The sequence below is a fragment of the Helianthus annuus genome, chromosome 10 (genome assembly GCF_002127325.2).
Source record: "Helianthus annuus cultivar XRQ/B chromosome 10, HanXRQr2.0-SUNRISE, whole genome shotgun sequence".
NCBI lineage: Eukaryota > Viridiplantae > Streptophyta > Magnoliopsida > Asterales > Asteraceae > Helianthus > Helianthus annuus.
The window spans coordinates 76,128,812-76,144,930 of NC_035442.2; the positions used below are offsets into that span (position 1 = coordinate 76,128,812).

Genomic DNA, 16,119 nt, shown 5'->3' on the forward strand with positions numbered 1-16,119 from the left:
TATATATATATATATATATATATATAAACTACGCTCATGTTTGGTCGGAACTCGGAAGCATAGATATTATATATATAAACATATAAATATATTTCAAAATTTTGAGAAAAGATATAGTATGAATGTATTTTATGATTACATATACTAAATTTTACTCCATGAATGTATTTTATGATTACAGGGTAGGGATAGTGTACATTAATTGAGAAGTGTGAGAAGTGTATTATAACACTATATAACACCATATAAACACCGTATAACACTATGTAACACCATATAACACCATATAACACTATGTAACACTGACACTATATAAAAATATATAACACTATACATCTATCACAGACATGCTATCAGACAAACTATAGTGTTATATTTGTTATATAGTGTTACATGGTGTTATATGGTGTTACATATTGTTATACGGTGTTTATATAGTGTTATATATAGTGTTATAATATACTTCTCACACTTCTTACACTTCTGAATTAATGTACAAGATCCTCTACCTATGATTGGAGTACTAAATTTTACCCCATTTAATGAGTTTACAAAGTCGTATTTTATTTTGGCTAAGGTTTACATTTTTTGTTCATTATTCTAATAAATAAAATAAAATATGATGAAGAATATCTAAACTACTTATAGAATATATCAAGTGGATATTACACCAAGAACTTGTTCTGAAACAATAAATTTTATCTTAGTATATCATTAAGCTGTATATTAATTGTTTACAGCAAATATGTCATTTGGCTGTATATTTATTAACTAGGTTATTCCCCGGGTAGATACCCGGGTAGGAAAATTTAAATTACAATCAAAAGCAACAATAATAGAAATTAATGGTAACAATTATCAATGAAAATTATTTATTAGAGATTATTATCTGATTATGACAATTTAATATCACATAACAACCTTTCGAATCCACATCAAATACACCCCAAACCCAAGTGTTTAAGAATCACGAAGTACAATACAACGGGTAACTTCTAAGTCTGTTAACCATGCGTTTGCAGGTTCAAAACACAACATTTCCACTGAAAAAAAAACATGATTTCGTATAAACAACACCACATACCTGTGTAACCTCTGTATCTTTGTTCCATACAATCTCCTTTAGTATGTTTCAAGGAGTAATCCCTTCATTCTGTAACCGAAACTCCAACAGACAAAATTCATGCAAAGGAACCCGTTGACGACCGTCTTCTATCCAAATACCCTGAGTTGCAACTATCTAGTGTTTCAAAACCCCAATTTTCCAATCTTTACCCACTATAGCACTGGTTGCAACAGCAATCAAAGCCCCATCCTTTGTTCAAGACTACAATATAATCAATAAAAAAATTAATCATCTCTTTAGATAAAAACCTTAGTCATCTTAAAATTTATAAACTATCCAAATCAACAGCAATCAAAGCCCCATCATAGTTGATTGACATCTTTTGAATGCTTTTTACAACCGAGGTACCTAAAAATGACTTTTGCAATAACTACTCATTGTCCTCCACAAGTCTTTACTAAAAAAGTGGTCTACTAAATTTTACTTCATGGAATATTCATATACCTGATGCCCCAATATCGTAATGAGGATCTACAGTGATTACATGCTAGCCATCTATCATGGCCGGTTTTGGGCCTGTGCGAGACGTGCCACCGCACAGGGCCCATAACCCTTTGGGGCCCAAAATAATTTAAAAACTTTATATACAGTACTGATAAAAGTTAAAGAAAATGTGTACTTACAAAATGCCTATGTAATCCGGTGGATAATTCGCTTGGAAATGAAAGTAGGGATTATTGGTTCGACCCTTTCAAGAATCAATAATATATTTTTTTCCTGCTGAATTATTTTTTAATTGGGCTTTATAAACCTATCCTAGCTGACTTATATTCCTTGGCTTTTCTTTTGCTTTACTTTTCTCTATGCCTCCATGTTTCAGTTAGGCTTTAAAAAAACCAAACATTTAATTAAAACATCTCAGGTTCATTTAAATGTAACATATTCTATGATATTTCATGAAAGTGTTTATTTTTTTTAAATATGACAAATGCAACATATTCTATGATATTTCATGACAGTGTTTATTTTTTTTTTTTAAATATGACATTCGTATTTGTAAATGTTCGAAGCATACACATACAAGCCCTCAAAACTGTTTTTAAGGTTTCAGTTTTTATAATCAATAATTAAAATTTAAAACTAAACTAAAAATAGTAAAACAATAACGTATTTACTTTCGGCTCATTATCCTCCTATAACAACTTCTTTTTATATACAAGTTTATATTTAGGGCTTTAGGGGCCCCATTTTTCTACTCGCACAGGGCCTAAGAGAATTCCCAACTTCCCAGAGACGGCCCTGCCATCTATTGTGAATCTTATATTTTGCTGAGCAAAATGAAAATGTCCACATGGATTTCCTTCATAAATTAAGTGTGCACAATTTGGACATATGAAGTTTGGATTTTAAGAGAACCAACACTTACCACGTTCACCTTGTCAAAGTACTTGGGCCCATTCTGCACACATAAATTTTGTTAGTCTAAAAAACAAAGGTTTATATGTGATAAAAGCCTACGTATTTTCACTAAAAAGGTTGTATCCAGCCCTGCAACTTTGTTTTCGAGTCAGTGACTGATTTCGACATCAATGATTTTTAGGTTGATTTTTGATACATCCTTATATAAGTAAAAAAAAGTTGCATATGTTCTCCTATTTTATTTAAAGGAATCGGGTGTTATTAAGTAACTGGTTTATTTTATTTACCCCATAAAGAGAAAAAAAAACAAAAAATATGTTGTTTGAAACCATAAGATAAGAAACACTTAAAATATTAATTTCATACCTCCATTTTTTTAAAACCAATGCATATACCTAACACGAGCCAAACTTGAGATTTTGAGACACATATGCAAGAAAAATTTGCAGCTAAATACTTAGAATCGATCCGCTTTCCAACAAAAAGGGCTACATCCTCTTCATGCCAACAACCTGTGATAAATTGTGAAGAAAAGTACATTACTTCTTTTATACATCATCTCTAACAAAGATCTTTATGATACAATTTCTTAAGAATCGATGGCGATTATAATAGAAGGAATAAGAAACACCAGACTGAACCATGATAAATATCATTTAGTTCATACAGAGGCTTCAAAGTAATGTATCATAGATGGATTCTCATCACTTATAATTGATACAAAACAATTTAAGAAGACTAAAACCAAAAATACTTCATGTACAATAGAGATAAACATGAGAATAACTTACCTCTATTGGTGATGTCCTCAAATTTTTTGACTACTCAGAGACAACCGACTGAGCACCACCTAAGCCAACAAATGATACAATGTGTAAATGATATTTGTGACGTCCTCAAATAACTTACCTCTATTGGTGATGGCCTTGAAAACCTTCCGGTTTAAGCTTTTTGACAGCAATCGCCATTCCAGACCCTGGCTTCGTAGCCAAATGAGTGAGTTCATCAATCCACCCTTTGAAAACATACCCGAACCCTCCTTCGCCTAGCAGACTGTCGGGTCTAAAGTTTCACATGGTGTTCTTTAACTCCATGAAGGAGAAGGGCTTCAAGTTTGAAGATGATAATACCTCTCCTTCGGATCGTGGTGTACTAACACTATCTATACTGCTGCTTCCACCACTGTACGTTGAAATCGTCGTGCTGAATGGGCCGGACGACGAACTGATTTTGCTGCCAACTTTCGACATCCCTGCTAGTTTAGACATAACTTGTCAGTATTATTTAGTGTAATTATTATTATTTGATTTATCATTTATATTTAACTCTGTGTATCTGGTTTGAACATCACTATAGTTATTAACAGGGATAAGAAATCGTACCGACCAAACATAAACGGTACAGTATTTGGTTTTAAGTTTAGCTCAATTTCAGTATTAGTACTACTATGTGGTATCGTACCGGTTCTGGACTTTTAACGCTATTGTACTGTACCGGTACCGACTGAAAATATATGGTACGGTGTTTGGTTTCAGTTTGAGCTAAATTTCGGTATTAGTACTATGTAGTACGATAGCAGTTCCGGTCCGGTACCAGTACCGATCTCATCCATAGTTATTAATGTTTTGTCATTAAATTTCATTGTAATCGAAGATTTGAATACATAAAAAATATTATTCACCAATTATTCTTAGCTTAAATTCTTTCAAGTAGACTCGAAAGTCAAAACACATAATAATAATTGCAAAATCGGGAACAAAATGTTTTCAATTTCCCCAATTCATAAAATTAAAACCAAAATTGTTCAAAAGTCAACAAATTTTGACCTGAACCAGCATCCAGATACCACAATTCCATCAAATTAAAACTAAAATTGAGGAAACAACGACTCAATTTAAACCAAAAAAGCTTCAATTCCAATTCCAAACCTCTAATCCCAATCTAAAATCAAGAAAAAACAGAAACATGAAACATAAAACTGCATCAATGATTTCAAGAAAATCGAAAGTTTACCGGATGTTCTGGAGTTGAGTGTGGCGTCCACTTTAGCGGAAGAAGAATTCAAACAGTTACCCATGTTATTGGTGATGTCCTCAAATTTTTTGACTACTCAGAGACAACCCTATCTTACGCATTTAACTTTCTGTTTCAAAATTTTAAATACAATCATCACTAAAATTGCAAACCTAACAAACCAAATTAAAAATTTTGTGCAATACATCAAATTACATACAAAAATCACAACAGAGATAATAGAAATGATACTCGATTGGGATCTGATAAACTTCAAACGCAAAAAACAGAGATAAAAAATCGTACCATTTTCTTGGACCATACTCGGACTCATCCCCAAATCACTTACGAAATCGAAACAAACAATCACCTACGAAGAAGTAATTAAAAAAACAACGAAAAGATAGGTTTTTATTCATGAACGTTTATCTACAATCCTAGAACACGATCGGCTAATAACCTAGCGGTAATTGAGAAAAATCAAACAAAATCAGAGATACCTGTGACTTGGAATCACTGAACTCTTCGGTGGTGCCGCCGCCGTTAGCAGTGGCCGATGGTGAAGAATCTCCAGTGGCGAAGGTTTGAACATCTTCTCTGTTACCTTCGTATGCACAATACTGAAGAACGATTATGATAGGGTTTTGAGGGGATAAAGATAGAAGAACTGGTGTCACGTTCTGGCCAGATTGAAGAATGGGTGTCACGCCAGTACTTGAGGAGTGTGTTTCTGGCCGCCATTGAAGATGATGAAGGGATGGCGAAGTGAAGATGGAGAATTGCCATGATTAGGAGAGGAACAACTTGTGCGGCCGATCTAGGGTTTCTTCAACTTCATGTTTCTTTAGGGTTGTGAGAAGAAAGAGGAAAAAGGAAATATAAAGGATCCATTATCCATCATGCTTGACCCATATTCCGACCCGAATTAATCCGGATCCCGCGTCCAAAGAAAAGTGGACAGGATTTTCCCGCCAAAAAACAAAATTTAGAGGCCTCCTAGCTTGACACATCAGCAAAAATTAACACATTTATTATATATAATAGATAATAGATTGTTTATAGCAAGTCAATTGCACCGCTGCACCACTCCATCGTTAATTCGCTATGCAATTTTTTCTTATTATATTAAGATGTTGAAACAATAACATCTATGTTTCCATCTCAATGACAATGTCTTAGACAAAACTAGGTTATAACCCCGTGTATTACACGAGTTGAATAAATAAATTTTATATGCCAAATAATAAAACATTATCTTTTTAAAAGCCTCCTTTATTGCACGGGTTGAAGAAATGTAATTTTATATATTAAATAATAAAATAAGTTATATCTATAAGAACCATATGTATTGTACGGGTTGAATAAATATAATATTATATACCAAATAATAAAAAAAAATTATATCTTTAAAACCATTGTATTACACGGGTTGAATAAATGTAATATTGTTTACCAAATAATAAAAAAGTTATATTTTTAAAAATCCCCGTATATTACATGGGTTGAATAAATATGATTTTATATACCAAATAATAAAAAAATATATTTAAAAAAACTAACGGATTTTTTTATATTTAAAGTAGGATAAGATTGAATATTAATCTGAACTAACAGATTTTTTTATATTTAAAGTAGGATAAGATTGAATATTAATCTTTATTTATTTATTTAATATAAGATTGAAAAATCATATGATTGAATAGGTGGGAGGTTATATGATGATAAATCGGTTAACCGTACTGAATGATAAAGATAATAGTGATTGTTGAACAAATTAATTAATCGAATTTAATAGAAACATTTGTGATGTTAGGTGGATTTTTTTTTAATTATTTGAAAGTTAATATCAATTTTCATAAAAATGTAATTTTTTCAACTTGTCGATAATTTAAGCTTCCATTCAACCCATAATACTTAACCAATCAGAATATTTAAGATTACATAGATAAGTTGAATTTATTAACTATGAATTCTTATTAGATTTGATTAAATATTATTGATAATAAAAATTTGTATTAGATTAGGTTTTAGATTTGATTAAATATTATTAATAATAAAAATTTGTATTAATTTAGATTAAATATTATTATTATTATTATTAATTTTAATCAATTAAATGAGAGAATGACAAGTGTCCCAAAACAAGTTTCTTTTATTATATAGTATAGATGTGTGTTACACTACATTGTACGTTGTGTATGTACATTGTGTATATGCACATAGTCTTATGGTATAATATTTTGTATAAGTTGTTTTTTAATATATGTGTTTATTTTTTGTGTATATGCACATAATCTATGTTTCGATCTCAATGACCGACTACCATGATCTTCTTCACAGCTGGCCGTCATCACTACCTTATGGTTTACTAACCAAGGGTTTCAGGCGGTGGCACAGGTCTCGAAGCATCATCGAACGTGGATCTACAATTTAGTGATGGAACGTCAAGAAGGAGGCGATGCGGATCTTTATGGTGGAGAGGGGTGTGGCGGTCGGAACCAGCAACCACCAGTGGTGGCTACCGCCGTCGCCGGAACGTGTTTAGATCGAAACATACAATGTTGTCGTTCGTCTTTCTCGATACAGTCGAGTTCCGCCGCGGCCCTTAAGTTCTACTGCCATTGTTTTGTCGTTATGCCATGTGGACCAACCAAAGTTAAAGTTATATATATAGGTAGAGGATCCTGTAAAAAGTGAGACTTTTGTGAGAAGTGTGAGAAATAATTTGGGAATGACAAGTGTCTTTTATCCTAATTAATTCAAAAGGGTATATTAGTAATTTGACATTTTTATCATTTAATTGATTTCCAAGAATAACTGCCAAAAAAAAAACTGCCGATGAGTTTTTTAAGGTTTGAATCGAATTTTGAATTAGGAGAAATTTTAGGAAACATTATACATCTAGGAAACATTATACATCTGATTGTTTTATATTCTTCATCATCTTTTAATCGCAACATCTTTTAATCATACATTGTTCATGGCGTGGTGTTTTAAAAAACTGGAGACATTGACTATGATTCAAGTTATGGTGTTTTATCTGGAGACATTGTTCATGGCGTGGTGTTTTATCTATGACTTGAATCATACATTGTTCATGGCGTGGTGTTTTAAAAAAAACTAGAGACATTGACTATGATTCAAGTCATGGTGTTTTATCTGGAGACATTGTTCATGGCGTGGTGTTTTATCTATGACTTGAATCATAGATGTTTAAAACACCACGCCATGAACAATGTCTCCAGATAAAACACCATGACTTGAATCATAGTCATGGTGTTTTAAAATCTGGGAATGTTTTGTTTTGATAAAACACCACGCCATGAACAATGTCTCCAGATAAAACACCATGACTTGAATCATAGATGTTTAAAACACCACGCCATGAACAATGTCTCCAGATAAAACACCATGACTTGAATCATAGATGTTTAAAACACCACGCCATGAACAATGTCTCCAGATAAAACACCATGACTTGAATCATAGATGTTTAAAACACCACGCCATGAACAATGTCTCCAGATAAAACATCATGACTTGAATCATAGTCAATTTTATCCAGTTGTGTTAAAACACCACGCCATGAATCTGATTACAGTTCTCTTTATGATAATGTATGACGAATATATAACCAAACACCTCCTACAATTAAGGTGAATCATTAATTCTTATATTTAAGTAAAAATGAGTGAATGTAGGAGGTTTTGGTCGTGTATGATATGGTTACCATATTTCAAACATTGAAAAAGACACTATTGCCCTTCAATTTTACATAAGGTCCCTCTAATTAAAACACAATTTACATTTTTATGCCCTATTGATCTCAACCATTAGATCAAATATCCAATGGTTTAAAACACTTCTTACCCTTCTTACATTTTAGACACTTTTTACCATATCCCTACCCTATATATATATATATATATATATATATATATATATATATATATATATATATATATATATATATATATATAGGGGGCTGCTAGAATGAGAACCACCTCGAGTTGTAAGAACCGCGAGAACTACACCCCACGGGTGGGCGTTCACCATGATTTTTTTTACAACTAGCGGCTCCCTATATATATATATATATATATATATATATATATATATATATATATATATATATATATATATATATATATATATATATATATATATATATATATATATATAGGGGACCGTTAAAATGAAAACCACCCTCAGTTAAGAGAACCACGATAAGCACTTTCCAACCATTGATCTTTGAAGATGGATGGATTAGATTAAAAGTTATAAAAATAATATTAAATTCTTATTGTCTTATTCTATTTTTAATATTTTAATGTTAAATGGGCAGTTTAGTAAATTTGCTTTATTTTGTCTTATTGTATATATTGTTTTTTATTACTTTTTTGTCTTATTAAATTAATTGTTTTATTATTAAAATCAGATCTTTTAATTAAAAAACATTTTAAAATCTGATTTTTTTACAAAAAATAATTTTTGTCAGGATTTTTTTTACAAAAAACGTTTTTACGAGCCGGTTTTTTACGTGTCGTTTTTACGCCCGGTTTTACGCGCCGTTTTTTTACGCCCGGTTTTACGCGCCGTTTTTACGCGTCGTTTTACGCCCCCGTATTCACGCCCCGTATTTACGCGTCGTTTTATCACCCGGTTTTTTTACGAGCCGTTTTTTACGCCCCGTTTTTATGCGCCGTTTTTTACACCCCGTTTTTTACGTGCTGTTTTTCTTTTACGCGCCGTTTTTTTCGCTCCGTATTTACGTGCCGTTTTTTTACACACACATTTTTAAACTTTTTTTTACAGTTTTAAACTTTTTTTACGAAAACTTTTTTTACGGTTTTAGACTTTTTTTTTACAAAAAAACTTTAAAAAAAAATTTACAAGTTTTTTTTAACAAAGAACAAAAATTTATACGAAAACTTTTTTATGGTTTTACCTTTTATTTTACAAAAAAAAATTTTACAAAAACTTTTCTTTATACACACGTTTTTTAAATATTTTACGTTTTTTACAAAAAAAATTTTACGGTTTTAACTTTTTTTTTGAAAACTTTTTTACCAAAATTTTTTTACAAATTTTTTTTTGTAAAAACTTTTTTTACAAAAGACAAAAGTTTGAGAGTTTCAAAAATGTGAAGAGAGGGAAATTGAAATGACTTTAAAAAGAGACTTTAAAGATGAGAGAGAGATGATTTGATGGTTTTGATTAAACGACTATATACCCTTTTTTTAACAAAACACGTACGTGTCACGTAATTTGAACCTCTAAGCCTCCTTACAAGGTCGATAATTCATTACAATAACACAATTAATATATTTGTATAGTATGTATTTTCATATAAAAAATAAAGTATTCCTTTAATAACAAATGAGTATGACTTAAACGAGCTCCAGCTTGGTTTGAAGTTCACGTTGATAAGCGAGCTTGAACCCAAGATTCACATTCAAAGTCTGACTAGGTCGCGGGCCTATACAATCATGTTATTTATATAAATGTAATAACATAAATTTTTTTATAATAAATGCTATTATATATAAAAGAGTAAATTACAAGTTTTATCTTTTATGTTTACACCAAATTTCAGGCGTTGTCCCTTAGCGCAAAAGTTGACAAGTTTTGTACTTAATGTTCTAAAATCTTGCACGTTATGTCCTTTAGTCCAAACCCAGTTAGATTTTTTTGTTAAATATGGGCATTGTTGTCTTTTTACTTAATCGATTAAAAAAGGCTTAAAAAAACCTACAACCAGTACTGTCCTTCTTTCCACCGCCCCAAACACATCGAACAATCCGAATGAAGATGATGTAGGGGAACCATCGGAGTTCGCACGTGCAAAAGGGCAAACACGTCGTCCACCTCACCGGCGACTCCATCCACCGTTCTAAGGTCAAAGAAACCTACAACGGCGCCCCAAACAGATCGAACAATCCAAAAACGTTCACGCTTTTGTCGACACGTTCTACAACCTTGTCACCAACATTTATGAATGGGGCGGGGACAATCGTTTCACTTTTCTCCGGCGATTAAAGGCAAATCGAACCTTGAATCGAGCAGAATTCATGAACAGATGGCTGTAGATCTGATTGGAGTGAAGGCTGGACAAAAGATTCATGACGCTGGTTGCGGTGTTGGTGGTCCGATGCGTGCGATTGCGTCTTATTCTGGGTGTAATGTCACTGGAATTACCATTAATGAGTATCAGGTTATTATTTTTTTTTTTAACTTTTTTAACGACGAATGTTTGGCTAAATTACACATATATTGGAGTTAATTTATGATGAGTTTGGGCATGAGTTGGTGTTGCAGACTAGATGGGTGAAGATTGGGGGAAGTGAGAGGACTAGGTGTGGTTTATGAGGGCTAGGGAGGTCGCAGGTGGTTTCAGTCGTGGTGTGATGGTGATGTGAAAAATGGTGGAGGGTGGTGGCTTGTGGTGGTTGTTGACAGTAGAGAGATAGAGAGGTAAAGAGATACAGAGAAACATATTATATTTCTTTGATTTTTCAAATTATTACAAACTAGCCCTAAACATAAGTTGTTTTACACAATAGTCCCTGAAGAGATGAAATGACAACAATGCACTCATGTGTAAGACACATAACCAAACTTAAATAAAATCTAACTGGGTTTGGCCTAAAGGACATAACATGCAAGATTTTGGAACATTAAGTACGAAACTTGTCAACTTTTGCGCTAAAAGACGGCGCCTGCGATTTGGTATAAACATAAAGACAACTTGTAATTTACTCTATATAAAATTATGATTACTATAGATATATACGATAAAATATAACCATAAATGATGTAAAATATTTATAGATTTGTATGAAGAAAATATTTAATAGGTAATATACTAGCAGAGCCCCTAAGGAAAGTTTAAGCTTGAAATTTATTAATGAGCTTATCTCGAGTTCTAGGTGTAGAGCGGAGGCTCTATATGTGCATGCATAAGCTAAACAAGCAAAGCTGCGCTTTAGACTAGTTCAGACTTGACTCAACTTATTATCACAATGAAAGATCTGTCACCATGAGCTAAACTTGAGAGAAGTATAATAAAATTTTAGGAAATAACATAACTAACGTATGTGTTTTGAAGGGCCATTAATCTCTAAATACACACAAATTATATTCTCACATGTTTAAACATCATAAACTATAATGTAATCATCATCATCAACTGGATCCTAATCCTCTTTAGTCTCGTCCTCAGTCGTCGTTGATGGTCTTTCTGAGACCAACTCCCCAACCTTCACATACTTCTCCTCAAATTTAGCCTCCCAGTCTTCCAACACTTCAAGCTCGGATGCACCAAGACCGCTGATATCCCCGGTTAGGTCAGAAGGCTCGAATGACATCAAAGCTAGGGCTCGGCTAGCATCACGACCAGCAAATAATGCATATGGTCCACCAGGACCATAGAACATCCTGAAACATTTGTTTAAAGTATCAGTTAGTATGGCATCTTGTTTGAGCAAAGTGGTGTGGTGATCATAAAGCAAAGTATCCAATGTAGACTATGAAAGTTGTGTGCTTTAACTCTTTAGTGAAATTAGAGGAGGTAATTTTACACCATCCTTTTTTAAACCGCAACTCACACACCTATCTAATCTACTTCTATTTCTACTTCACAGGAGGACTCGGAGCCTAGAAGGGGCACCCTTTTAACAGACCAAGATACCAGTGGGCTAAATTAACACCAAAATAAACCCCTAAATTAACAAACAAAAACAAAAGAATGGATCCCAAATTAACACCACTTAGATAAGGAAAACAATTTCATCCCCTCATTAACCCCAAATACATTAAAAAAAAAAAAAAAAAAAAAAACCATCAACAAGATCTTTCCTAAATTAAGAAAAGTAAAGTAATAACCTGGAGCGAGAAACATCATAGATCTTTCCTTTGATAGCCATCAACAAGGGTTTATTCGGATCTGAACCGTTGTACGGTCTCAATTCCTCCTCCGTGATGCTTCCAATTTGCACCGGTTCACGCAGGGTGAATTGCTGCTCACGCTTGACGGCCACGTAGTCATCTGCTGCGACGAACATCGTGGATACGATCTTATAGACGACAACCATCATCGCCGATATGGTGAAGAAGGCCGTCGGCGATAGTCCGCTGTATTCAGTGATTGCATCCGTAATCGTTGTGTATAACGCCATACACAGATTTTTGTTTTTCTTGTGAAATAAACCAACCCCTTTTGGCAGAAGTAGGTATGGTTGCTACTAGTAGGTGGCGAGTATTGTTTGATGTCAACACCAACCTTTTTACTTGTTAGGCTCTCTAGGGTTAGGGTGTGGTTGGAGTCCCATGGGATTTTATCACGTCACACCTAAGGTTATAGGGTATGGGGATCGTCTCTCACCTCGTCGAGCTCCGGCCACGCCGGCACACCATCCCGGCCCTCTCGTCCCGTCCTATCCATCGAGTTGTTGCTGTTGGCGACGATGCAATTAATGTAGGCCCCCATTCACATGTTACCGTTCAAATAAAAAAAAATAAATTCTAATTTAATTCAAAAAGCAACGGTTATATTTTAAAAAAATACCCATTTCACTATCCATAGTCACCTCTTTTACACCATTTTTTACAGCTTTTCGCCAACTAAAATCTCATATCTCTCTCACATTTTATAACCCTTCTTCCCTTTTAATAAAAACTCATCAATTTTTATACCATTTTTTACCCACTACCACCCCATATCTCTCTAAAAAATTACCATGGTTTCACCTTCTTCCATTTCTTCCATTTCTTCATCTTCTTCGTCTACGTGGTATTCATCATCTACGGAAGAGGATGCAATTATGCACAACATGATTATGAACGCGGCTCAAGTCTTCATGGCGGGTGATGAAGTGTCGTCCCAACGGCTAACTAGACGAGCAAAATTAAACCGAGACAAAGAAGGTACTTTACTATTTTTTCCTTATGTTTTATATAGATTTGAAAATGTATTTTATAATTAATTTCATTTATGTTTCGTTTTAAATTTATAGCCGCCCACGCTAAACTAGTAGCCGATTATTTTGCCGACGAACTCGTGTACCCAGCCGAGATTTTTCGACGTCGGTTCCGCATGAGTCGTGCACTTTTTTTACGTATCGCTGGCGACATGGCCCAGTCTGATCCGTTTTTTACACTGCGAAACGACGCTAGGGGGCAAAGGGGTTTCAGTAATTTACAAAAATGTACATCGGCCATTCGCCAACTGGCATACGGTTACGCACCCGATACATTAGACGAGTATATAAGGATGTCTGAAAGAACCGCACGTCTATGTTTGCACAAGTTTTGCGAATGGGTTGTCAAATTGTATAGCAAGAGATACCTGCGGAGACCGAACGCAAACGACGTTCAAAAATTATATCAAGCACACGAACAGAGACATGGTTTCCCAGGAATGCTCGGGAGCATCGATTGCATGCACTGGCCGTGGCAGAACTGCCCAGTTGCTTGGCAAGGTCAGTATACTAGGGGAGATCATGGACATCCGACTATTATTCTAGAGGTTGTTGCGTCACAGGATCTCTGGATCTGGCATGCTTTTTTTGGTCTACCTGGTTCGCTCAATGACCTTAACATCATATACCAGTCACAGATATTTGACGATGTAGTGGCGGGTACATGTCCAAACACAAGTTTTACGGTTTTGGGGGTAGAATACAGGCGAGGTTACTACCTAGCCGATGGATCATACCCAACGTACTCGACAATCGTTAAAACTATTTCGCACCCGACAGACGAAAAAAGAAAAAAATTTGCAAAGTTTCAAGAGGGTGCGAGAAAAGATATTGAACGGGCTTTTGGTGTTCTACAAAAAAAAATGGCAAATCATTGAACATCCAGCACGTTCGGCTACACCAAAGAGGTTACGACACATTATGTACGCTTGTATCATCCTTCATAACATGATCATTGAAGACGAAGGTAGAGCGATATGCGAGTACGACGAAAACGCGTCTACTGTAAATTCTGTTCCAGTTAGTGGGGAACAACAAGATTTGAACATGTTCGCTCTACGTAACGAGTACACACATCATAACCTACAAGCGGACTTGGTGGAGTACATTTGGAACAACGCTCAAAACGAACCCGCCGACGACATGGAGGACGAAGACTAGTAGCTTATTTTAATATATTAGGATTTTTTTTAAGTTTATGGTTTTTTTTAAGTTTATTTTTTTTAAGTTTATGTAATGGTTTTTAATATTAATGAAATTATTTTGTTATTTTATTTGTTAAATATTAAAAAAAAAAGTAGAAGATTAAAAAAATAAAAAACATAAAAGTGGTGGGGTAGGATCATCTAGGACCATCCTCCATACCCTCTAGTTTCGTGAGATGGACCATCCTTGGGAGGACTATGACGTGGCGCCTACGTGGCGGATCATCTTCCCTTGGAGGACCATCAACATACCCTCTAGCCTAAGCTTCACGTCAGCATCATGTCAACACAGGGGTTTTATCATGTGTCACACCCCAACCGATGGCGGAAACATCGGGGCATGGCACTGAGCGAAACAGATTGTCCAGAAGTTTCCATAATAATTATATTTATCAATTACTTAAAACAATATGTCCCATACCATGTCATAAAAGATAGTACAATTATTACAGACAAAATCTAGGCAAATAGTTCTATTCCGACAACTCAGATTTCATTTGTACAGACAACTATTTGTTGGCCTCTAGGACCTTATGTTGGGTTCGTAGGCTTTAGGGTAGTCGGCCCTAATTAAGGTTAGCCTACCCTAGTTAGGGTTAGCCGGCCCTAGTTATTAGGCCCATTTAGTTAACTTGTTGACCAAGTAGGAAACCCTAATCTTGTTCTATAAATACCTATGATGTAATTGTAATCTGTGTCATTCTGAAAACAGTTGTGAGCATCTAATAAAAGTAAAACCCTAGTTACAACCCGTGGACGTAGGTCACCTTGACCGAACCACGTAAATTCACGTGTTCTTTATTTTCTGCTAGTGTGTGTGTGTGTGTGTTTGTTCCGCTTCCGCTCAAGCCTACTCTGATCCGATACCCCTAACAAGTGGTATCAGAGCCAAAGGTTCAGTAAAATACACGGTTCACACGGTTATCGCAGGAGAAGGAGAGAGCTGGACGAGAGATCTTGATCTGCTGTTGCTGCCGTCGCCGCTGACTTGTTTACGGCCCGTACCTATTCTCTGGTTACGGCTCGTAAGGTCTAGGGTTTGCGCTGTAGGGTTTGCTGTTGCAGATCTGGTGGTTTAAGGTGTTTGGCGATTAGGGTTTCGGTTCTTGAACCCTGGTTATTCGCTGATTTTACGCTCGGGTTTGCAAGAGAAGTCGCTGGTTCGGGTACTTTGGGTTTCTGGTTTATTGAAAGTTGCTCGGGTTTCGGTTGCTTGGTTCCTTATGGTTTTTTCTGGTTTTCTCGTTTGCTATGGCAGAAGACGGGAAGTTCCGAATCGAGAAGTTCAATGGTACTGATTTTGCATGGTGGAGAATGCAAATAGAGGCGTTGCTTGGTGAATGCGATTTGGATGTGATACTGGAAGAAAAACCTGCTGGAATGGATAAAGCTGCCGAGGCAATTTGGAACTCAAAGGACAAAAAGGCAAGAGGTAAAA

At 34.8% G+C, this 16,119-nt stretch overlaps 2 protein-coding genes and 1 long non-coding RNA gene across 3 annotated transcripts; 1 reads left to right on the plus strand and 2 right to left on the minus strand.

Moving 5' to 3' along the window:
• Positions 1-975: 975 nt before the first annotated feature.
• LOC110881602 lies at positions 976-5,330 on the minus strand. Its single transcript, XR_002559812.2, has 6 exons — positions 4,999-5,330; positions 4,805-4,868; positions 4,499-4,628; positions 3,277-3,737; positions 2,493-2,997; positions 976-1,327 (listed from the first exon to the last, which is right to left on the minus strand). It is a non-coding gene; the product is annotated as an uncharacterized LOC110881602 (long non-coding RNA).
• Positions 5,331-10,278: 4,948 nt separating this feature from the next.
• LOC110881601 (24-methylenesterol C-methyltransferase 3-like) lies at positions 10,279-11,523 on the plus strand. The gene is made up of 2 exons (XM_022129815.2): positions 10,279-10,712; positions 10,817-11,523. Exons 1-2 carry the CDS (start codon positions 10,497-10,499, stop codon positions 10,865-10,867), a joined length of 267 nt encoding a protein of 88 aa, XP_021985507.1. The 5' UTR covers positions 10,279-10,496; the 3' UTR covers positions 10,868-11,523.
• A 15-nt stretch (positions 11,524-11,538) lies between these two features.
• Positions 11,539-12,803, minus strand: LOC110884847 (membrane steroid-binding protein 2). Its single transcript, XM_022132552.2, has 2 exons — positions 12,383-12,803; positions 11,539-11,935 (listed from the first exon to the last, which is right to left on the minus strand). The coding sequence occupies exons 1-2, from the start codon at positions 12,673-12,675 to the stop codon at positions 11,695-11,697; spliced, it is 534 nt and encodes a 177-aa protein (XP_021988244.1). The 5' UTR covers positions 12,676-12,803; the 3' UTR covers positions 11,539-11,694.
• Between the last annotated feature and the right edge of the window lie 3,316 nt (positions 12,804-16,119).